Genomic DNA, 24,058 nt, shown 5'->3' on the forward strand with positions numbered 1-24,058 from the left:
CTTTTAATAAACATCACCCCCCCCGCCCTGATCTCTGTCCCCTCTGAAAGCCAGAGGAACAGATGGGAGGGCAAAGGACCAGAAACGCCTGGCACTTCCCAAAGCTGGAAGGGAGAGAACTGGAGCTTTTTACAGATGAAAATGAAAAAATTCATGCCTTTCTCAGCTCTGTCTTTGTTCCTTTGTGCCATTCAGGCCTGATCCAAGCACCCCACCTACATGAGAGGGACCCTGTGAAGGTTGAGCATGCCTGGCTTTCACTAACTCCCTGCTCTTGCAGCAAGGCAGAGGGGCTTTGCCTGCTTGTTTTTGAGCTTTTGGGTTTGGGTTCATCACAGAACAGCGATAGTAAGCTGGCAGTATCTGGGTGCTGGAGGGAATGACAGTCCATGGACACAGGGGCGTTTGTTACCGAAAAATGCTGCAGCTTATGACGCAAACAGCTTCTACATGGCTTCAATTCCAGCTTTGTCTCATTGTTGACCAGGGGCCAGCGATGCTCCGGCACACTCAGCAGCAAAAACCAATACCTGAAGAGCAGGCTGCGAGGAACCTGGTATTAAACAGGGGAATGAAGTGCGAAGAAGGTGTTCTCTCATCCTGTAGTAGTTCTCCCCATGAAGCAGTCCTGGGCCCCTTAATTTAAGCAAGAAGAGTTAAACAGCTGCGGCCGGGCAGCCTGGGGAGGGCAGCTGGTGAACCCTGGCAGCAGGCTTGCACTCTTGGTCTTTGCCCCGCTCTCTGAAGCATCTCACAAATTTCCTTGGCTCCTCTCCTAACCAGCTTCACGTGGAGACCTGGTGTGGAAGGGAGACTGCTGGGACTGCCCCGCAGCCTGGTGTGGGTCATGGGCTTTGCTCCCATGCCACCGATGTCAGAATAACCTGAGGCTGGACCAAGCAAGGTGTGATAAGCCTGAGGAGTTTGCACAAACCCCTCTTGCATTTGGTGTAGCTGAAACCCCGAATGGCGGAGGGATGGGGCAGGCACTAGAGGAGGGCTCTTGAACCTCCCCCCATCATTTGGCATGGTCTGAAGCAGGCAATATGGCCTGTACCTTTGTGAACACCTCTTTCAGTGGCACATAAAAGGCTAATGGCTTCCTCAAAGCTTTTTAACAGGAATTGGGACAGTTTGGGTGGGGGTTTTTTTGTATGATATGGCCACTGTTTTCTGCCTGTGTGTGTAATTCGTGTTTGACTTGAAAGAAAAAAAAATAGGGAAGAAAAACAGCGCTAAACTGAAAGCACGGAGGGTCCATGTGCTTGCAGATACTGCTTAAGGAAAGGGAATAGCCTTTTCTATCATCTTTACAGTTGTCTGAATCACCTGCTATTCTAGTGACTAATTCATGATGTCCTTGAGACGTTTGTGTCACATCTGGAAGTTACAGTCATCCTGCACCTACCTAAGTGGAAGGCACTCATATATGTGCATATATGTGTATGGTTTTTATTTGTTTTTCCCAGCTGTGACTCTCCCGTGCCTGTAGCTGATAACAGCCATGTCAGCCCAAAAGGACAGATGGGTTTTTTCCTTCTTTTTCCTGCTCTTCTGTGCTTCCTCCATCCGGATGCAGGGAAGTGCAAGGCTGCTGCAGGAGCTGAGCCCCCAGGAGTATTTCAGTAGCTTGCAAGCCGGCAGAGCATCCCTGGCTTATTTCAGCCACAATGGTATGTATTTATCAGTATGCGTTTACATCAGCCTGGGTTTTCAGCAAAGGTGTGTGTGAGGGTGTGTGTGAAAGTGGGACAATGGGGAGGCAATTCTTGAGACTTTTAAACGCAAAGTGATTTTAAAGAGCTGGCCGAGCTCAGCTGGTGAATCTGTGTTTGCACAGCTCTGAGTGTTCCTGACAGGCAGAGACCTCCTGGGGTGGGATCTTTCCTGGCTGTGTCCCCAGGCACACTCCTTCAAGTCTCTTCATTAATTTTCTGGTTTATTTTCTGGACATACCATGGAAGAGAAACCCAGCCTCCTAAGGAGTTGTCCCCTCAAAGGGGCTGGGTTTCTCTTCCACGGTACCTCCCACGGAAAGGGGGATCCCCTGCAAAGAGGGGAACTAAGGACTGTCAAGAATTACAGGGAGATCCTTGGCCTTGCCTTTCTTATTCTGCTCCTGCATGACCCCCAGGTATGGTCTCCCAGAGATATTGGCATGGGCTGAGACACCAACACGGCTCCCACGCCAGCATCGAGAGGCTGGGCTTGGTAGAAAGGAAGGTGGGGAGTCTGTGGGCATTGGTGTTGTTGCCCATAGTTTTGTTTCAGTAAATACCTTACCCTTTTTGAGTAAGAGCAAGACCATATCGTGTCAAGCACTGTCTCAGTGTGTGGCAGGATGATGCTCTTGACTCTGAGGACCTGTGGCCCAGCCCAGCAGCACCCATCTGACAAAACCATTCCCAGTCCATCTGCCTTCCCCAGCCAGCACCCAGCCCCTCTGCCAGCAGCACGCCACAGCTCCCTGCTTGCCCTGCTCAGGTCAGCTCGGATGTCCTGGGATGTTTGCATGGGGACCTCAGCATGCTGTTACCATGCCAGAGCAGAGACAGTGCTTGCCCTGAAGGTACTCTCAGCTGCCTCATCTGTAAGGGGAAGGGATGGAAACCAGGGGTTTTTTTTTGTGTTTCAGTTTCTCCTGGTGCCCAGCCCTTCTTGGAGCAGATCGAGAACTCAGCTGAGGCCCTCCAGGACTATGGCATTTCGGTGGTGAAGGTAAATGGGGATGAGGAACGGGACAGGCTATTTCTGCAGATTTGTTTCTGCAGGGCTTCCTGTGGGGTGAACAGAGCTTCTCTTGACCCACCTTGGGGACTGACAGCAACGGGACCCCACAAGAAAGCAGGTGTTGGCAGACCAAGGCATCCCATTTTATCCTGGCCTTACATCTACTGCCTGTGGGTTGTGTCACACCTTCTGCCTGCAGGACATGGGCAGGTTCCTGTGTCCCAGAGAGGCTCAGTGTTGTGCCTGTATCTCCAGACACAGCAGAGGACTGGCAGTGCTGAGGGTCAGGCAGGGGCAGCCCTGAGCTTCTCCTGGGCTCCCAGTCACAGAATCACAGAGTGGCGGGGGCTGGAAGGGACCTCAGGAGCTCATCCCGTCCCACCCCCTGCGTGAGCAGGCACCCCCAGAGCAGGGGCACAGGGCCGCGTCCAGGCGGGGGGTGAATGTCTCCAGGGAAGGGACCCCACAGCCTCCCTGGGCAGCCTGTGCCCCTGCTCTGGCACCCACACAGGGAAGGGGTTTTTCTTCATATTCAGGTGGAACTTGCTGCGTTCCAAATTGTGCCCCTTGTCCCAGCGTTGGGCACCACTGAAAAGAGTCCAGCCCCATCCTCCTGATATTTATAGGCCCTTCAGATATTTATAGGCATTGATGAGATCCCCCCTCAGCCTTCTCTTCTCCAGGCTGAACAAATCCAGCCTTTCCTCCTAAGAGACAAGCTCCAGCCCCCTGATCATCTTTATAGCTCTCTGCTGGACTCTTTCCAGTAGTTCCCGGTTCTTGAACTGGGGGGCCCAGAACTGGACGCAGCCCCCCAGATGTGGCCTCACTGGGGCAGAGCAGAGTGGGAGGAGAACCTCCCTCGCCCTGCTGGCCACACTCCTTTCCATGGCCCCCAGGACACCGCTGGCCCCCTTGGCCCCAAGGGCCCGGTGCTGGCTCAGGGTCACCTCGCTGCTCCCCAGCACCCCCAGGGCCTCTCAGCAGAGCCGCTCTCCAGCAGGTCCCCCCCAGCCTGTGCTGGTGTGGGGGGCTGTTCCTCCCCAGGGGCAGGACCTGGCACTTGTTGAATTTCATCAGGTTCCCCTGGGCCCAGCTCTCCAGCCTGTCCAGGTCAAAACAGTCGATGAACATGTGCACATGGGCTGAGGGAACATTCAGCTACTCACATTTTTCCCCGCAGATGGGACTTTTTCATGGGCAACCCCGCGTACTAGGCTTAGCTGGCTGATCTAATCTGGCCTCCCAGCAGCTGGGTGGGTCTGTGGAGCTGCCTGGTCACTGCTGTGTACCTGTGGGCATGGTGCAAGGAAGAGAAGGCCCCCCAGCGTGCTGGACAAGAGGGCATCAGCCTGCTCATCTCACTCAGAAGGTGGGACTTGCCCAACTCCCTCCACAGCTCCCTCCTGCCAGCTCAAAATGCAAAGAATGATGGATGGGTCAGTTCACTACTTCTCAATTCAGTGCAATAAATATTTCATATAAAGGGGTTTGTAGCTGAAACTTTATGCAGATTTAGGTGAGGGAATGACAAATTCAGGCAAGTGTAATTAGATTATAAGAAGTGCTTATATATGCATGTGTTTGTATTTAATCCCCTCCAGACACAGGCTGGGTTTGATAAGCAAGCATCAATCTGTCACTTTGAATATGCTGGGTGGATCATAAGATCTCTTGATCCTGTCTGACCCAGTTCAAGGCAGGCTGAGCTGGAGAACTGAAGTACACACTCCAGTCCCCAGCTCTGGACTGTGTTTTATTGTATTTTCTCTCCCAGCAGGTTTGGAAAGGCTGTATTGACACCCCTGAATGGAAGTGAGCTGTAGTGGTATGTTTGTAGTCATTTGTAGAGCTGAATGTCTAATTACATGGTTTCAATGTCTAGGTTAATTGTCCCAAAGAGGATGTCTCAAGATATTGTGGAGAAGAAAACGCATTAAGGAAAGCCTACCTGTTCAGGTGAGGGGGATTTTCTGGGCACCACACTGTGATTGCTTTCCAGTGCAAATGTCTGGAGGAAAAACGCTGTCAGTGATCGGAGGGATGTCTGCACAGGAAGAGAGGAGCCATGGGGACAGCAGTGACATACAGAGTTCAGCGAAATCCTCCATCAGTGTTGTTCTGTCCTCGCGGCGTCCCACCACCAGGTCCCCCAGAGTTACGCTGTGTTTTGGATCTAGTCCTAGAAAGAAACACACTTCGGTGCTCTTCCTGTTGGTGTGGTTAGCTCGTCTGCCCTGGACGCAAAGGTTTAGCTCCTGGTCTCTCCATGGGTTGTCAGCTGGATCTTGTCCGTGTGTCAGCTCAGTTCTCATTGACTGTTGTACATGACTCACAGAAACATTTCTGCTGCTGGGGAGGGTCTACAGGGTGATGCTTGGTATATGAAGACCTTCTGTCAGTCTGGGCTAGGCTTCTCATCAAGGCCCCAGAAGCTGAGCGAGATGGCAGTGACCGAGGTGACTTCACTAAAACAGCATTGCCTGGACACCTGGTCCTATGAAATCCCCAAATTCAATCCTGACATTTTCTCTCCAGTCACACCTGCCAGCAGATATCTGGAAGTGTTCAGCAGGGTGAAAATTAATTTGTTATGTGTAGCTAATCTTTCGTAATTTCTTTGGTGATACTCTTTCTTCTCTCCCCAGAGGTAACATGCTGATCAGAGAGTTCCCCACCGACGCCTTGTTTGACGTGGACTCCATTGTTGCTAACGTTTTGTTGTAAGTACCGACCAGATGTATCTCTGTGAAATCCTTTACTTCCCATTTTTCCTTGTTGATATAGAGTTATGCATAAATACAAACCCCACATATTCCAGAGGCTGATCTCCGCCCAGCAGAAGGCTGCCTCTCTCTCTGGTATGATTTGACCCTGCTAAATCTATATCCTTGAGACGACTCACCAACACACATCTGGGCAGTTGTATTTGGCTGTGAATCTTCAATCTGCCAGCAAGAAGCTGGAATTTTACCTTGTTTTTCCCACCACTGTTACGTGGCAGCAAATTCGCTCTTGAAAGAAAGCAGTGCTAATGAGGTTATTTTTCTGACTCCTCAGTGCCCTCCTCTTTAATGAAGTTAAATACGTTGAAACACTGGCAGATCTTCAGAACATTGAAAACGCGTTGAAAGGGAGGTCAAACATGGTCTTTGCCTACGTACCAGCTACCGGCACAGCAGGTATTAACACTCAGCTTTTCATCTTTGCTCTCCTCCCAGAGCCTTTTTTACTGAGGTACAAGGGAGCTGGATTTCTGACCCTAAATCCTGCAAATGGAGGATCAAAGAAACCTGAAAGGGCCAACTAGACACAACTTCCCCACCTCTCTCTGTCTTGCTGTGTTTCCAAACGGATCAGTCGCAGCAGAAAAATTTTGCTGTGAGCACAAAAACTTTCAGGACATGGAGGTGCTGGAGCGAGTCCAGAGAAGGGCAGCGGGGCTGGGGCAGGGTCTGGAGCACAAGTGTGCTGGGGGCGGCTGGGGGAGCTGGGGGCGTTTAGCCTGGAGAAGGGGAGGCTGAGGGGAGCCCTTGTCGCTCTCTGCAGCTGCCTGAAAGGAGGTTGGAGTGAGGGGGGGGTTGGTCTCTGCTCCCTCCTCTTCTTAAGAAGAAATGGCCTCAAGTTGCATCAGGAGAGGTTTAGATTAGATATTAGGAAAAATGTCTTTACTGAGGGAGTGGTCAGGCCCTGGCACAGGCTGCCCAGAGAGGTGGGGGAGTCACCATCCCTGGGGGTGTTCAAAAACCATGTAGACATGGCACTTGGGGCAGGGACTTAGGAGGTCTGGGGGTGTTGGGTTGGGGGTTGGACTTGATGATCCTGGAGGTCTTTTCCAACCTTAATGATTCTGTGATTCTATGATTCAGAGCTGGACTCGAGAGGTTGCTGTCCTAATAAATAAATGAACCCTTTGGCAGACCTCTGGTTATGCAGTAGAACGGGTTTGCTTACACCACCTGTGTGTTTACTGGGGGTCCGCAGCTGGGTTCAGCGCCAGTTACTCAGTTACCTTCATAGTGTGTCTTCAGACAGCTGTGGCTTTTTACTGAGAGTTTCTGAAAGCCCAAGCCTTGATATTTACAACTGGGAAAGATGAAGAGAGAGGTCTGGAGGGAGCTGAGATGAGTTGGGCTTGCCTTTCTCTTTCCAGAGCACAGAGCTGTGATGGAGGCAGCTTTTGTCTATGGGACTGTCCACCAGTTTGTTCTGACAACTGAAGCAACGCTGTTGAAAGACACTGGGTATGTCCAAACACACACCCGCCCACGCCAGGTAGAGCTGCTCACGTGCGCTTTTTGCTCTACTCTTGGTTTCTCAGATCCCCATGTCAAATCTGGGATGGTGTTAGGATGTTATGCCAAGGGTGGACAGTCAGATCTGTTTTGCTTTTCCAAAACCAGCTGCTGCTTGTGTTCCTGGACTTGGACTGGCCATGCCATTTGTGACCAGTCATTGAATAGGATTTTACAGGAGATGGGCCTACTGTCTCCTTTCCAGAGCTGACTGATCAAACCTCAGCCATGGGTTTTCGGGGAGGCTGATATAGCTGATGTTACAGTCTTAAAACACTCAGCCTTGTGCTTTGCTGAGCAAGTCTGGCCAGCTGAGAAGGGTAGGAACTGCTATAGTGGGTCGGAGCAAAGCCCACCCAGCTCCATATCTCACCTCTGTGGTGGCCATAATGCTTACCAGGGGTGTGAGGGAATAGGTGTGTGTTGCCTGCAGCCTCCCATCTTCTGGCAGTCAGATGTTTAAGGACTCGCAGGGGTGGGAGCTGAACCTGTATCATGGTGTTAACGGCCACCAGAATTTTTTAAACACATTTTTACTTTTCACCTCCACAACTCCGGGCAACAGTGAGTTCTGCAGTTCAGCTGCGCGAGGCACGGTTCCCTGGAGCTCTGCATTTGGGAATTCCCACCCAATGGCTTCACTGGAGCTGGCCGGCTCAGGCCATCCCCTTCCCACGCGGGAGGAGCTGCGTTAGAAGGGCAGATCCTCCTATGCGGCTTGCTGCTGATGTGACCTACTGCAGTCAGGAAACTGAGAGGGAGCAAGGTTGGAATATCACACAGCATGTTGCATCTTCAGCAAAGCGTTTATACAACAATTTGCCTGCTTTCACAGGTGACACCAGGGCGTCCTTGCAGGGTCATGATCAGGGATAGCATTTTGTGGCTGCCACTAGATGGCACGGTTGTCATTTGGACAGGAATTGGCTTCTTTACGCTTAAAGCAGGGAGGACACCAGCAGGCCACCTCCTTAGCTGATGAAATGGTGGTAGCTTCACTGACGTGAATAGCTTTCAGCCAACCAGGGTGGCAGGCTTCGAGGTCTTAACACTGCACCCTGCTCTTCCATAGAGAGATCTTAAAACCCTTTGCAGAGAAGATGATCCCTATTGTAGAGACGGGGAATGGGTGCATAAGGAAAGTAATGTGACCGCCCAAAGCTGACCTTCAGGCTAACCAGCGATGGTATCAAAGCAGGAACTGCTAACCAGGGAGCTATCCAGGGAACTCGATCTCACTGCTTCTTTTGGTGCAGCCAAAACCAATGCTGTTATAAGGTGCAATACCCCTTATACAGTCTGTAAGATGTCATCAGTGAGGTAAAAGACATAAGCAAAGCTGTACTTCAGCTGTCCTCCTCTGGCCAGGGTCTCCACTGCAGTGGCACGGCTGGTTCCACTGAGAAAAGTTCAATTTGTGTCCTTCTTGAGCCAAATATTCCTGGATTGAGGTCATTTGCACCCAGAGAGCCAGAGTATTTATTAGATGGCCAGCACAATTTTGAAAAGCGCCTGGACACAATTGTACCTGTCAGTAGCAGGGCTCTTGAAGAGGTCCCACAAGCCTGCCAAACCCTGAACAGGGTGTTTTAAAACCCGGCAGTGGATGCCTAGCTCAGCATGGTTTTTGTTTTCTCTCACAGCAATGATGAGTCTGATGTGTCGTCTGCTCGGCTCTTGTTCTGCCACTGCCAGCAGGCCACGGACTTGGCGCAGCCCTGCAGGAGGACGGCCATGGGGCAGACTCTGACGATGCTCAACATACACAGGCACCTCAAACTCATGGGGGCTCCTCTGGTGGTATGGCTGGGGAACAGGAGCTACTTGGGCTGTGTGGTGTGAGGGCAGCTGGGGTGGATGTGAGGATGAGGGAGGTGTGAGCAGAAGGTAAGGCTGAGCGTGAGAATCTGCCCCTTCCCTATGAAGTTAATGACAAAGCTCCCAGGCTGGGTCCAAGCAAGGAACAGGCATGGAGCTGGATGGGAGTGACACTCATTGCACTGCTCAGCTTCCTTAGACCTTTCCCGGGAGCCCTGGCACCCATGTATGCTCTTCTAGTTGTCTGTAAGCACTGTGAGTGGGAACGGGGCGGAGGTACCCCTTGGACTTGGACATCAGGGAGAGGAGAGGAGAGGAGAGGAGAGGAGAGGAGAGGAGAGGAGAGGAGAGGAGAGGAGAGGAGAGGAGAGGAGAGGAGAGGAGAGGAGAGGAGAGGAGAGGAGAGGAGAGGAGAGGAGAGGAGAGGAGAGGAGAGGAGAGGAGAGGAGAGGAGAGGAGAGGAGAGGAGAGGAGAGGAGAGGAGAGGAGAGGAGAGGAGAGGAGAGGAGAGGAGAGAGCGCAGTTCAGTTGGAAGGGACCTACAACAATCATGTAGCCCAACTGCCTGACCACTTCAGGGCTGACCAAAAGTTAAAGCAAATTATTAAGGGCATTGTCCAAATGCCTCTTAAACACTGACAGGCTTGAGGCATCAATCGCCTCTGCAGGAAGCCTGTTCCAGTGTTTGACCACCCTCTCAGAAAAGAAATGCTTCCGAATGTCCAGTCTACACCTCCCCATGCGCAGCTTTGAACCATTCCCACATGTCCTATCCCTGGATCCCAGGGAGAAGACATCAACACCTCCCCCTCCACGTCCCCTCTTCAGGAAGCTGCAGAGAGCAATGAGGTTGCCCCTCAGCCTCCTTTTCCCCAAACTAGACTAACCCGAAGTCCTTGGCTGCTCCTCTAGGCTCCCCACAGGAGGCTCTGCACCCTGGGGAGTTCGATACCAGTCATTCCTGCCTTGGTGAGCACAAGGGGCTTGAGGCTCCCTCCTATCTCCTTTTCCCACTGGGCAGGGATCTTCAGCAGGCCTCCAGTTCCCACAGGTGACATCTCTGCCCAGCCAAAAGGACGGGTGGATGAGCTGGGAAGTGCCGCCTTTGGCCAGCCCCCTGGGTTAGGCGCGTGGAGGGAAGGCACTTCGTTGAGCAGCTCCGTGCTGTCATGAAGCAGCATGTCCAAGGCAGGAAGGGAGAAGATGCCAGCTCTTGCATGTTGCGGCTGCGGTTTGCAAACTGCTCTGGGGAATGGATGTCAGGTAAATAAAAATTAATGGAGATTTGACATCTGGAGTTACTAAGTCACAAAAAACATGCATAATAAAGCCCAGGTTTTTAACAGGGAGGGTCGTGACAGGTTGGAACAGTTTAACCAGGGTTGTGTGGGTTCTGCTTTGATGGAGGTTTTAGAATTGGGGTTGGAGGCTTTTTTCTCGAGGGTATCCTTATTTCTGTGGCTGGGGAACACATGGTGGCTCAGGCTGTGGAGGGTAAGAGTTGAGGTACCTTCAACAGCATAGAGATGTGCTGCAGTATAACCATGTCTCTTCTCCAGACAGAGGTTGCTGAGGACCCAGAGAAGGTTTCCACCGTTCACTTACAGCTTGGGCTACCACTTGTGTTCATCCTCAGCCAGAAAGAGACCTACGAGGCTGACAGGAGGACAGCAGAGTTTGTGGCCTGGCAGCTCTTGGGGAAAGCGGGAGTTGCTCTTTTGTCCAGGTATTTGCTCTCAGGTGTTTTGGGGTTCTCCTTGCTTCTTGTGGTGTTCCTGAGCTTGGTTACCCCACCACCAGGACAATAGTCAGTGGTCTTATTCAGATTTGTATCAGAGGCGATAAAACTAGGTTATATCCTGTGAGAGAATGTCACATTTAAGGACGTGTCCAGAATCAGATTAGGTTGGTTTCAGACTGGCTGAAAGTGTTTGAGGCTTTTGCTGACTTAGAAGTGGAAAAACAGTCAGACTAAGAGATATTTTGGAAAGGAAATTTAGCTCAGATGGTATTTTGCCCTCAGATTAAGGGCACAAGATCTGGTAAAGGAGGTGGACTGCGGGTGCTGTGACATGGCAGGGGTCTCTGCTCAGTAAGTGGTGCCTCCTCAGTCAACGAGGGCTCTCATGAATTAGACCAGCACACTTGTTCCCCAGGAGGACCGGAGGAGACACTTGTGGCTGGCCATAGGGCAGCTGTGCTGTGGAGATCTGTTGGCTTCCTCTGGTTCGACCACTGGTTGCTTATCTCTGCTCTGTGGGCTCAGGAGTAGCCTGCGTACACCAGACTGGCTTGTGATTGCAAATGCTTCTGTGGTGTCTTGCCAAAAGAGGCGTGCGGCCCCCGTAAGCGTGGTTGTATGGCCTTTGGGGATGTCTGCTGGCAGCCGTGAAAATGGGAGGAGATGGAGGAAGGATGGGTGTGGGCTCTCTTCTTCCAGCTTTCTGCCACCGTGGTACCTCCCTGTACGTAGGCACTTCTTGGCCATATTTACTCATGAGCTGAAATCCACCAGCAGATCAGCTGCGCTGGGACGTGGCTACCAGTGCGTGGGCAAAGACCCAAATCACAGAAAGGGAATCCAAGCCCCTTGTGAAATAAGCATATTGTGTACCACACATGGTGTCAGTCCCCCCAGGTCACTTGGAGCCTATTTCTCCACCGTTGATGCTGATTCTGCGTTCCTGCAAGTTCTCTGGGCACTGAAGCACGCCGCCGTGAAGACGTGGTGCGGCTGAGAGAGGCGGGCTCGCCAGCCAGGCAGGCTGAGCGGAGGGGGTGATCTTGCATATCACACCATCTAATGTTCACTTTGTATTTTGAAAGGGACCTCGTAGATTTGAATATTCTGCTCCGGTCAAACGTCGCTCTCAAGACACCAGATGAGGTTAGATGCTGGATTTCTTTATTGTACAACTCTTGTTTCCCTATCTGGGCATGGTGCTCTTGAGAGGTGTTGGGGTGTTGCTCACCTCTGTTGTTATTCATCAGCCTTCACAGAAGCTCAAGGGGAAGTGTCTTTCCCTAGATGCACGCCTGTATTTGGAACTGTCTGAGTTTGGTACTGCAGAGCAATAGTGCCTACTCACCAGAGACAAAGGAAACTGTTTATTTTGGGTTCAAAATGTAGGGTGACATCTCCGTTACACCTTAAGGCAATGGAAGGTTGTGAACTACCTAAGGTAGTAGTCCAAGTGCAAATTCCCCAGAGATTTGGACTTCTAAAGGCCCTTGGCCCCTTAGGAAAGGCGTTCAAAAGATGGGGATGGAAATGAGTGAGAAACTAAGCAAACTAAGAGCAAACAACCAAAGGTTTGTGCTGAACTGATGTAACCGCATGCCTCTGGCAGTGATCTGGGGAAAGGGCAGGGTGTAAGTTAAATGAGGTTGATGAAGATGAGCTAAACTCTGGAGGGACCTGACCCAGCTTGTGAGGCAAGATGGAATTCAGCGCCAACAAATGCCAGGGAGCACACATTGCCCCAGATTACCTGGACTGTCACACTTGTGATTGCAAAGTTACAGGATCAGACCTGAAACTGAGTGTCCCCTGAGGGCTTCCCCTGCCCTGATGAGAGACGTGCACGTTGCGCTTCTCCTGTTAGAGCCAATGGGAGGTGCCAGCAGTTTGTCATTTCTCTCAGCTCATTATAAAATTCATTTTCTCTGAAGTGCCTTTTGCTGAGACAGTGCCAGAACTGGTTTTAAGCCGACAAGGTCTCATTTCTGAGAAATACATTTTGCTCTTTCTTTCCATGGGTTGGCAGCCCATGTACACTTGGGAGCACTCTTCTTTGTTGAGCTCTGTGCGATAAAGGACTTTTTGTGCCAGTTTCTGAGGCTGTGATGGGCTGCTCTGACCCAGCCTCACCCCTCTAGAGCAGGGACAGCCAAATGGACCCTGTACTTCCCCGCTCCCCTTCACTGTTTGGCCACAGGCCTTTTTCTCACAGTGGTGGGTCCAGGTTAAGATGCTGGGAGGTGGAGCATGTTCACTTTCACCACTGGATCCCACATAGCCACAATTTCTTCCTGGCAAGGAAAAGTCAGTCTGGAGTGAGAAAAACTCAAGCGCAGGTGAAATTGGATCATAGAAACACACCCCAGAAGCTCCCCTGTTTGGCAGGAATCTTGTTGACATACCCCAAAAATAAGGAGTTGGGTGACGTTGCTCCATCAGCCTTGAGTTTGGTTTGCAGACAGAATAGGCAGAGGGTGATGTTCTACCCCCATTGATTTATTCTGTTTTCTTTAGGGAGAGCCAGTCAAATACCTGGTCTTGGAAGACACTGATGAAGTTATAACCCTGGTGGAAGATAAGAACAAGGTTGAACAAATCCAGGAGGATGAAGAGGAGATTGAGGAAGATGAGGATGAAAAAGAGAATAACAATCAAGGTGTGCAACTAAACAGTGAAAAGCTGATTGTCATCAGGTAGGACATGCAATCAGCATCTGCTAGAGACAGCAAACATATGCTAAAGCATTAGAGAACACTTTTGCAAATCCATGGCAAACCGTCAGAGTCACATCAAGGTTGTACAAAGTGACTCTTTTATTCTCTGCAGATCACTGAAGTTTTGTGACAGACAGGCAAAATTTTTAGGGAAAACACCAGGAGAGAAAATCAGCAGCTGTTAGAGGAACAGTTGCGGAGGTGTTGCGTGAGGGAGAGGGGGGCTTCTGCGTGAATGCATCCAGCTTCAGAGTTTAAAGTGCACCCAACGCTGTCTCCTCTTCAAGCATCAGACAAAGCACCTCAGAATTATCAGTCCCTTCGGAAAGGTTTGAGACATGTTTTTTCTAAAAGCTGTTCCAGACTTGCCTTCCCCAGGAAGAAAACACTGGCCCTTGCAGTGCTTCCTTGAAAATGCATTTGTTTTGTATACAAAATTGGTTTTGTTTTAAAAAAAAACCTGGTGCAGGATGCTAGAGGAGCCAAAATGTTTAAAGAATAGTGTTCAGATCAGAGGGCGCAACTGGTGTGAGATGGCATAAGTGCATTTCAGTGAGTTTGCATGTCTGTGCTGGTGCCTCCACTCCCCCACACGAGGCAGTTACTTCTCCCCTGACTGACAGCCACCGTGTCTCTGCTGAGAGGTGCTGGCTCACAAAAACGCGCTGATGGGGCGGCACAAGGGGCTGCAGTTCCCTCTGCCCTGTGTTCATGCCTGGCCATGGGTCCCTTGCAGACGTTCAGGATGATCAGGTGGTGGAAGCAGTTTCCAGGGACAAGAAGCGAGAGCTGCCCCTGGAGCAGATCCTTGTCCTGACAGAGGAGACCTTCCACTCTGCCCTCTTGGAGACTGCCCGGACAGTGGTGCTGTTTTATGCCAGCTGTAAGTATGAAATGTGGCCTGGCCGTCCCTTCGATAAGCTTGCGCTGCTCACCACGCTTTCCATTGTATGGTGATCCTGTAGGCAAGTTTAAACGATAAGTAAGTGCCGCATCCTGCCCAGTCGGCCTCCACCCACTGTTAGCAATCAGATTAAATCAGTTCTTCTCATCGACTGATATGGTGTGAAGACAGTATCTCTCAGTATAGAAGATACCGATGTTTATAGGTGTTTAACCTTCATTTTACAGGGACTGAATGTAGGACATGAGGGGAGATTGTGGTAGCATGGGCTCATGGGATAGCCTAGGCAACCTGTTTGCTGTCTGCTGAGCAGAAGCAGAAATCCAATTTTCCATATTTCTTTCAAACTTTTCAGAGCTTAAAGCAGCCTAGGATGCAGAGAACGATAAAGTGACATTGTCAGAGAGCAAGGTGGGGCTGGTCTGTCACTTGTATGTCCCTTAGGGCTGTGTCTCTCCTGTGTTTCAGGGGAGGCAGTGTCCCTGGCAGTGCTGCGGTCTTACACCGAGGTGGCCGATCACCTGAAAGGTAAGGTGCCACAGGTCTGAGTGCTTTACAGCTGGCACGTGCCTGCCCTGACAGTAGGAACCAGAAGACTGGGAAGATATTGATGGTACCTCACTCCCACACCCACTAAATGCTCATTTTTTTCCCCTCAAACTTTTAAGGAAGGCATACCCATCAGGTTGCTTAGGAAAAGTCCTTTGTTTCTTATTTAGGGATCTTTGTGGTCCATTTATGCCTCTGTACAGTCACGGGACTGGGAACGCAGCCTTCTGTAGTCACCTTATGTTGTTGGTGTAAATTGGTACACACCAGCTGCCCAAACTGCCTCGCAGCTGGGACGGCGATGTTGGTGGGCACAGTGACAGCGTGGGTGGGTGATGGCGATGGTGGTGGTGATGATGATGACGGTGATGTTGGTGGGCACAGTGACTGCGTGATGAATGATAGTGATGGTGGTGATGATGATGACGGTGATGTTTGTGGGCATAGTGACAGCGTGATGGATGGTGGTGATGGTGGTGATGAAGATGATGGTGATGTTAGTGGGCACAGTGACTGCATGATGAATGCCCAAGAGCATGGGGAAGGCCAGGGCAGAGCACCGGCAGCAGTGGGTGACACAGGGTGGACTTTGGAGCGAGGAAGGGCAAACAGCAGGCACCGTAGCCTGCATCATGGAAACAGGGTCCTGTTTTGTGCCCCTCAGTGCTAGGTCCTGCACAGACCAAGGAGATGCAGTGTGTGCTGCACAGCAAATCAATCTGCATGGTGGCCCATCAGTTCTCCTGGTCTTGGAAGTACTTGATCTGGAAAGGAGCAGCAACTGGCCCCAGCTTTGGTGGAAAGTGTGACAGACAGGTGTGGGCAGGCCCAGATCCACCAGGGCAGGACGGTGTCAGAGGAAGAATTCACAATGATGGTGCCTTCAGGGGCTGGAGACTGCTTAATTACATGGGAAGTCTCACAGACGGCCACAGAACTCCGTAAATAACACGTGACGGTGAAGAATCAGCAACCCTTAAAGAGAGCACACATCGGGTAGTCTGGTAGTAACGGCAGGAGGGGGTGATCCTTCAAGAGGGTCTGGGCAGTTGAAGCCCCAATTCAGCTTCATTCAGGTCTTCAGCCCCATCCCTCTCTACAGTTACTGGAAAGAGGTGGGTTCCTCTGCACATCCATCATTCCTACCTGGGCTGAATCTCTTCCAGAGATGCCTCTTTCTTCCCCTGGCTGCAGGGGACACTCAGGTGGCTTCATCCCCAACTCATTGCACCACGGCGCGGAAGTCACATGGATCTGGGTGAGAGCTGTTCTGGCACCTCTGGAGGTGGGTGGTGCCTTCTCTTGGTTTTTCTTCTTCACCAAGGCTCATTTCTCCTAGTGATGGCACTCCCTTGGGACTGGGCACCATGTCCTGCAGAGTTGCAAGCAGGATTCAGGCTGGGCTCTCAGCACTGGGGACACATACCGAATCTGCAGAGGACCCAGCCAGCTTTGTGGGAAGCAGATGCAGTGGGAGTTGCTTACAAGAAACCCTCCTGGGAACACTACAGACAGTGCTGTGGTTTGGATGAAATCAGTTCTGCATTCATAGTTTGCAAGAGGGGAAAGTCATCAGCAGCTTTGATCTGGACTGAAATCACAGGAGTAAACAGGAAAGGTCAGGGAGGGTAGTTGTTGTTGTTAGAGATGTTATGGTTGTTGATGGTTTGGGGTTTCTTTTAGACTCCCCAGTGGTCAGACCAGCTAGAGGAGCCACCTGGGAGAGTCAGTGGATGAAACCCAGCCTCTTCCCAAGCCAGTGGCCAAGCCTTGGCTGATTCTGTGTGGCCAGGCTTTCACCATATGCTTTTCAATTCATTTGATAACAATCTCGGTATGTGGAAGTAGCAACAGACAGATTCTCAACAGAGATTAGAAACTGATTGGGGTCAGGGCCTTTCCTCTGTGATCAGTGAGGACCCATCAAAGACTCCCAGGCCAGATGTGACCTGTGGAATGACTCCAGAGGATGGAGAACAGCTGCATTAGTGGATCTGAAGAATCTTTGTCTCTGCTGCTGAGAGAGCCTCAGCCACAGGCAGGCTACCAGGGAGCTGGAAGTCATAAAAGGATGGTGGTCCCTGGGCTATCAGTTATGGCCAGGATAAGGGAAGATACAGCAGTGCAAGGGAAGGAATTCTGGATCAGGAAGAAGATCTTGAGCTATGCAGGACTGAGAATAAAGTATGGGGTATGGCTTTGGGGCAGTCTGCCAGTTTCTTCAGAAGCACTGGTCGGAAAAGACCTCTAAGATCATCAAGTCCAACCCCCAGCCCAACACCCCCAGGCCTCCTAAACCATGGCCCCAAGTGCCATGTCTACACGATTTTTTGAACACCCCCAGGGATGGTGACTCCCCCACCTCTCTGGGCAGCCTGTTCCAACACCTGACCACAAGCCCAGATGCCGTTGGCCTCCTTGGCCCCCTTGGGCACTGCTGGCTCATGCCCAGCCGGCTGTCAGCCAGCACCCCCAGGGCCTTCTCCACCGGGCACTTCCCAGCCCCTCTGCCCCAGGCCTGGAGCGTTGGATGGGGTTGGTGTGACCCAAGGGCAGGACCCGGCACTTGGCCTTGTTAAACCTCACACAACTGGCCTCGGCCCATCGATCCAGCCTGTCCAGGTCCCTCTGCAGAGCCTTCCTACCCTCGAGCAGATCGACACTCCTGCCCAATTTGGTGTCATCTGCAAACTTACTGAGGGTGCACTGAACACCCATATCAGATTCAGAGGACAAAAGTTCTCACTGTTGCTGGTTTTAGTAGCATCTAAAGTCTCAGAACAGAAGGATATTGTCTTCCTCTTTCACCTTTCTTCCCATCCAGCAGCTCAACAGTGACTACAGGGCTGAACAGTCTGTTGCCAAGTTACTCAACTCCTGAAACTGGTGCTGATAATTAATAGTGTGGTGTAGATTGGGATGGGAGAGTGATCATCCTGTACAAGGTGTTCCTCAGGCCAGATGGCAATCCTTTGTAGCACTTTTGGTACATAAACCCCCGAGGCAGTGTCCAAATACTGAAACTCCTATTTGAGTTAACAAGACATCAAAGCCCTATTTCCATGTCATTGTTTTTCAGAGTTGTGCAAGACACAAGATTGTGTGGTAACAGATGATAAGAACCAGCTATACTGGATCAGAGGTGTGAAATAAATCCAGGGGCAGGCTTTTAATTTAAGAAGTTATTTCAGAGCCTGGAGAATGACACAAACCATTTCTGCTCTCGTGGAGTGTTTTGACAACGCCTGACTGAGCAGAATTGCAGCCCCTTAGCTCCGTGGTGCTGTTAGCTTTTTCTGTACGTGAGTTTGACGCAAGACAGAAAAGCAACAAACTCCTCATGTGAGCTGCAAAGCAGAACCTAAAATTAAAGTTGCAGAAAATGGTCCGGTGGGATGCCAAGGACATAGGGGTCGGGGATAGGAACACATGCTAAGGTCACCTCTGCCTTCACCCTCGTCCGTGGAGATGCCTTCCCCATCCCTGGCAGGCATGTTTCCAACCTGTGATTAAAACCCTTCCACAGGTTCTCTGCCAGAGAGACTCAGCTGTGCTTGGTCCTCAGTAGCTTGTTTTAATATTTGGTCAACCCTCCCTACCTGGGGATGGGTTGTTGCCCAGCTGGCAACAGAAAGTGATCTCACTGTCACCTCCAGAGCAGACTTTACATATTGTTAGATTTTGTTGTTTCTTTCTTCCAGGCAATTTCCAATCGAAAGAAACACAGTTCTTTGGGTTTTTTTCCCAGAAGCTGTGTCTTCCAAACTTCTCCAAATTCTCTCTCATCTGCTTAATCCTTTCCAAAAATATGCTTCCCAGCCTGACTTTCTGGGCTCCGCAGAGGTCTCGCCAGGACACAAGAGTATAGTTTTCCTCCCATGTCTTGCAGACACTGCTGAGAGTTCATCCCAGAATGAGCTTTGCCCTTTTCTGCATCACTGATGATATCTGTGCATCCTGCCTGTCATTACACTTTGCCCTTCAAATTGCTTTCTGGCCCTCTGAGATTGGGATCACTTGCAGATTGGATGTGTGTGTTTTATTCCATCAGCCAGGCCTTTAATGAAAATAGTGATCAGAATCAAACCCGGGACAGACAGAGAAGAAAGCTTGGCTGGTTTACTCTGCTGTACTCTTGAGAAATCCTCATCGCCTGCCCTGACCCTGGTTTCTGAAGGACGCTTTGCGATGGTCTGCCTCCATGTGTGTACTTGTCTCCAGGTTTCATCCCATCTTTCCCATGTAACTCTTGAATCCTCTTCAAACAGATTTAGGGAAGGCATGAAGATTTCTGAGATATGGCATTCCTGCAGTGGGCATGGACGATGTATGGCCTGAGGACTGTACACGGCCCTGCTGTCCTTCGTCAAGCATGCAAGTAGGTAGGAGGCAGGTTAGGCGAGGCTGGCAACCAAGGGGTGGTGGCTAGTGAAGCCAGTGGTGGTTCACCTCCCAGCTGGTTAGCACAGGCTTAGCCGTGGACCAGCAGCAGCGTGTGCCGGTCATCGCCCAACCTGCAGATGAAAGAAAGGCTGATGAGGACATGCTGGAGCTGCAGGCACTGTGTCTTGGGCTCATGGAGAGCATGCAGGGAACCAACCTCCATTTGTTTCACTGTTTATGAATCCCTTGAGTTTATTGCTTTGGTGAGACCCATAAAAAGCTTTTTTAGTACCAGGAACCAAAGTTGGACTGACTGCTCTGTAATTCCCAAGTGCTCTCTCTTTCCCTTACTTGTGAGACCCCAGGCTCTTTCTTAAGGTCCTAAAGGTACCTTCTAGTGGCTTGGAGATGAGCCCCTTGCATAGGTAGGATAGGGTGACTGTCATCAGACTGCCAGCCTCTATTGCTTCTATCATGTCTATGTGACCTTTAACTGCTCCTCATGCATTGGGCTCCATGGTTTAGGTAGAGCAGACGCTTTTCAATACTTGGCACCTTAATAAATGAGAAAGCCTTGAATACATCAGCCTCCTCCATGGCAAGCTTTATCTTCCCTCTTCCCTGTAAGCAGGGGCCTGCATAATTTCTTTGTCTTGGCCTTATTCCTAAGGTATTTCCAGTACCTTTCCTTACTGCCTTTTATGCTCCTGGACAGTTGCCTGAGGGTTTCATGGTGTTCCTTTGAGTAACCAGCCAGATGTGGATATCTCTGGGAATTTCCTTCTGAGAAGTGCAACCGACCACTTCCCTGAGTTTATTCTCTCCGTGGTTTGTTGTTTGGATCAACCCACTCCTGCCGGGGTATTTAATACATTCACAGGCTGGAAATAGTTACTATTATGCTCAAAAGTGTAAAGCATATCCATGAATGATTTCAAGAGGGAGATAGCCTGTACTCAAAGGGATTGTGTATTTGGGGCTGGATTTTGACATCCTGCCCACATGAAGCAGCATTTGACTCCAGGAATGGTCTGGCAGCTTCTCAGTGGTAGCCCACCTGGGCTTGCTCCATATGCCTGCAGTGTGTTAGGATCCAGCCCTACAGGATGCACACCAAAGCAAATAGGAGTTCTGGCAGCATTAATACAAATATATGCAATAATATCCAAAGAAGCTCACAAAAAAGAATCTCTTTTTGAATAATTTCTCTTTTTTTTCCATATTATTAGTATGCATTTATTTTCCATTCTAGGAACTCGGGGGATTCTGCTCTCTCGGGTAAACTGCTGGGACTGGCCTGGCGTTTGCACAAAGGAGAATGTCACTCAGTTTCCTACCATGAAGATTTATGAGAAGGGAGGGCGATCAGTGATGTACAGCGGCATGTGGGGAACCGAAGAACTGACCAGTTTCATCATGCTGTAAGTTACAGAGTCCCAACACAGTAAGATTGGCACATCTGCTGGATGATGTTCTGGATACTTTATGGCCTGTGTCATGGAAATCCTTTTTGGAAAAACAATGTCAGATCTGATTGTAGACCTGTTTTGGAAATTGGCTTAATAACTGTTTGTGCTTTTCAGCGTCAAGGAACATCTGTTCTTGGACAGTGCACCTCTCTGTTGTCATTGACCGTCTCTCTTTGCTGGGATTCCTCTTCTGTTATTTTTAATGGGGATCCCAACAATCTCAGAGGAACTGGTTTGGCTCAGGGCCATTCTCTCTTCCCCATAACCAGCTCCAATGCCTTTCTGTGACCAGGCATTGTCCTTTCTTCCCAGGCGAGTGATTTTTGTCTCTAATGAGGCATAACAATTGTCATATTGGCTTGGGGCATTGTTGGATTGAGGTTGCCCTTTTGTCTCTTCATCCCAAAAGTGAAGGCGGCGGCTGCCTATGTTGATGTTGTTTCTCTGACTTTCCATAGGAACCGAGTTTCCTGCCCTCTGAGGCTGGCCACGATTGATGAAGCAGAAGGATATTTAAGAGGAGAGTTTCCACCTGAGCTGTCATCCTATCACCACACTTCGCTTCTAGGAGTATTTAGCACAGCCACGAGTGAAGGTTAGTGTGGTATTTGTGGGTTAAGCACTCAGCTTCATTCCTGGTGGGAGAGGGATGATTCCAGGTGCCTGAAGTTCCTCTGTGTTTCATTTTCTCTAAGTGTGTTTGCTCACGTCACAGCCTGCCTGGCACCACCCTTTTTATTTTCACAAGAAGAAGATAGCAGGTGATCCCAGATGTGGGGCCTAAAGTCCATGTCCTGGCTCAGGGGACATTCAGCTGCCAGGCACATTGACCCAGTGCGGTAGCATCTAACAACCCCGACAGAGACAGAGAGATGCTGCTTGGTGCGGCCCAAAGCAACGGTGCCCTGGGCGACCTGCCTCTGCAAAGGAATTTTTGCAGATGTCCACTCTGAACTTACCAAGCCACAGTTTGTTCCTGCTGTCTCTCCTGCCCCTTACTGTGAGGAGTTTGGTCTGTCCTCTTTATGAGTCCCCTTCAAAGTAGTCATAGGCTGCCATTAAAGCCCCTCTTAGCCTCTGACTGAACAAGCCCAGATCCATCAGCATCTTCTTGGAGTCCGTGTACGACATATCACAACATACTCTTTCCACTTCACCCTTTCCACTCTTGGATCGATAGTTATCTTGCTGACTCCTCCTGCAAATGCAATAGTCCCAGTCCTTGCAACCAACACACAATCCAAACCAGTTTTTTTTTTAAATAAAAGCAAAGCAGCAATAAGGTAAAATACCAATTTCTTACATCAAAAGGAATGAAATGTGAATAACTCAGTGAAATCCACTTGTGGACTTTGAAATAGGTGGACACAGCCCCCAGACTGGTGGACAGCAGCTAGAAATGCTAAGCAAAGTTACTGGAAGGAGGATTCTGAACTTGTTTGAATTTGTCTCACTTTGTAGTCTCGGTCGGTGTAGTCCTTGACCAGTGGCTGAAACCTGGAGCGGTCATGCTCTCCCTCCCCTGCCTGCTGCATGGGGTGCTGTTAGACACTCCGATGCAGCTCCAGTATCGTTCGTTGCATGCCATCGCTGTGGCCCAGGATCCATTGGGTTTCCACAGCCTTTCGGAAAGATAGGAAAATTGACTCGAGAGCTACGGTGATTTTTCATGTGACAATTGTACATGCTAACAAGGGAGAGGGTATGAAGTCAGTCTGGAAAGGGAACATCAAATCCACAGTGCAGAGCTAGGACCTTCCAATCCCACAGTCTCTCAGTTACCATCTACCCCGGAGAATTATTGCATTGAAAAAGGAGAATTTTCTGATCTGTCTTAAGGTGAACATTTCAGACTATTTTTCATTGTGAAGCTCTGTTGTGCCCGTAAACTTTGGTTAAATGCAAACCAAGCTACTTTCTCACGTGAGGAGGTCCAAAGGGAATCCACTGTGCTCAGAGGTGAGAACAAAATAAAATGTCTGGAACCAACGAGAAAACACCTGGGCTGTGTTCATCGAGCCAGCTGACAGCTAACATGCCTGCCTTCTTCTGGAGGGTCTAATTCTGTTAAATACAGCAGAAAATCTTACTGATCTCAAAAAACCTTTAGCCCGTTTCTGCCTGGTTTTCATCAGCTGACCTCCAAAATCTCCCCTCTATTCCACATACTCCACCCTCTGCAGCAGCGGAGCCTGGATTAGCCCCATGACAGGACCTTGGGCAACATGGGGATGGTGAGAGGGGTTCATGGAAGGAACCTGCCCGGATCCAGCTGGATGTGTGAGCTCAGACTCTTTTCTATATAGAAGTTAATTTCCTTCCGTGCAAACAAGAGTCTTGGAGGTTTCCAGATGGCTCTGTGCGGAGCCGGCAAGACTGCCTCTTCCCTCAGGGCACACTCAGTCTGCAGTCTGGAATGGCATCCGCAGTCTAGGGTAACTCAGCCGCAGATGCCAAGGGAGATGAGCTACGTACGTGGTGCTTTCACTGCCTGTAACCTGCGGGGTGCTTGAGCGTCATGCAGAACGACCTGAGGGAGCAGAAAACTGGAGCCAGCTGTTCTGGCACCAAACCCAGGCCAGGGCCAGGGAAACCACATTGCAGCTCTTATCAGCCTGCAGACTTATCTGGAATTTCCACTTATTTTCTCACAGCAAGAATTCCTGCTCTAACCTGAACCAGCAATACACCATGTCGTAGCCATTTGTAGTTAACTGAAACTGAGCAACAAGATGTCCAGTTAAATAAAGCCCTGGATTTTTTCCAACACTTAGTGGCAGGACTATGTTAAGAAGCCCTTCAGTGGGTTGGAGCTGGAAGAGGCTTGTCGGAAAAATTGTAGTTGGAATTTATTAAAAGAAGGGAATGGTATTGCTAGGGCAATGAAAGAGCATTTTCCTGGAAACTTGGAGAGTTTATATGAGAGAAGTTTGTTTGCTGTGCAGAAACTGGAAGCATACTTGGAAGTAAGACTCTGTCCTAAACCGTGCAGCAGATGTTTAAAAATATACCTGTGTCCTGCAAAGCTCTGGTAACATTGTAGGGCTCACCAGCAGCAGTGTGAATCGATTGAAGAAGGCGTGCAAAGATGCTACAGGTGCCTCTGCAGAGCATGGTTTTCATGAGATGCCTTCTGCTAGAGGGATAAGGTGTTGTACTCAGATCCTGCCTCCGAAAACTCTGCCGGAACTGTAGACCCTTCCCGTCTGGCAGTTCTATTCCTTCTAGTTCCCAAATCCTGCAGTGAAGCTGTGCTTGTGCAATTCACAGCAGCTGTTGTGGAAGGCAGCTGGGATTCCAGCAGCTCGAGGCGTGTGCTGCAGTGCACGATCAGCCCCTGTGGGGAATTAAAACTATGCTTTCAGGGGGGCTGAATTTTCTAGGAAAACAGCTTCTTTGGAAGCGCTGCGTGTCTGTAGCGGAGCTGTGGGAATTTGGTGGGTTCTTGCACAGAG

The 24,058-nt window shown here is 50.1% G+C and overlaps 1 protein-coding gene across 4 annotated transcripts in view; it reads left to right on the forward strand.

Annotated features, from left to right (window-relative positions):
- TXNDC16 (thioredoxin domain containing 16) overlaps window positions 1-24,058 on the forward strand; it is a 43,009-nt gene that overhangs the window by 4,955 nt on the left and 13,996 nt on the right. For all 4 annotated transcript variants that reach the window (XM_064461124.1, XM_064461125.1, XM_064461126.1 and 1 more), the window contains 14 exons: window positions 1,470-1,673; window positions 2,636-2,718; window positions 4,616-4,689; window positions 5,379-5,453; window positions 5,791-5,912; window positions 6,884-6,974; window positions 8,669-8,825; window positions 10,403-10,569; window positions 11,670-11,730; window positions 13,099-13,240; window positions 14,035-14,181; window positions 14,671-14,730; window positions 20,387-20,555; window positions 21,062-21,198. In XM_064461124.1, coding sequence (XP_064317194.1) covers window positions 1,505-1,673; window positions 2,636-2,718; window positions 4,616-4,689; window positions 5,379-5,453; window positions 5,791-5,912; window positions 6,884-6,974; window positions 8,669-8,825; window positions 10,403-10,569; window positions 11,670-11,730; window positions 13,099-13,240; window positions 14,035-14,181; window positions 14,671-14,730; window positions 20,387-20,555; window positions 21,062-21,198 — 1,654 coding nt within the window. In that variant the 5' untranslated portion in view covers window positions 1,470-1,504. The remainder of the gene's footprint in view (window positions 1-1,469; window positions 1,674-2,635; window positions 2,719-4,615; window positions 4,690-5,378; window positions 5,454-5,790; window positions 5,913-6,883; window positions 6,975-8,668; window positions 8,826-10,402; window positions 10,570-11,669; window positions 11,731-13,098; window positions 13,241-14,034; window positions 14,182-14,670; window positions 14,731-20,386; window positions 20,556-21,061; window positions 21,199-24,058) is intronic.

Source organism: Phalacrocorax carbo, chromosome 9, assembly GCF_963921805.1.
Source record: "Phalacrocorax carbo chromosome 9, bPhaCar2.1, whole genome shotgun sequence".
Classification (NCBI taxonomy): domain Eukaryota; kingdom Metazoa; phylum Chordata; class Aves; order Suliformes; family Phalacrocoracidae; genus Phalacrocorax; species Phalacrocorax carbo.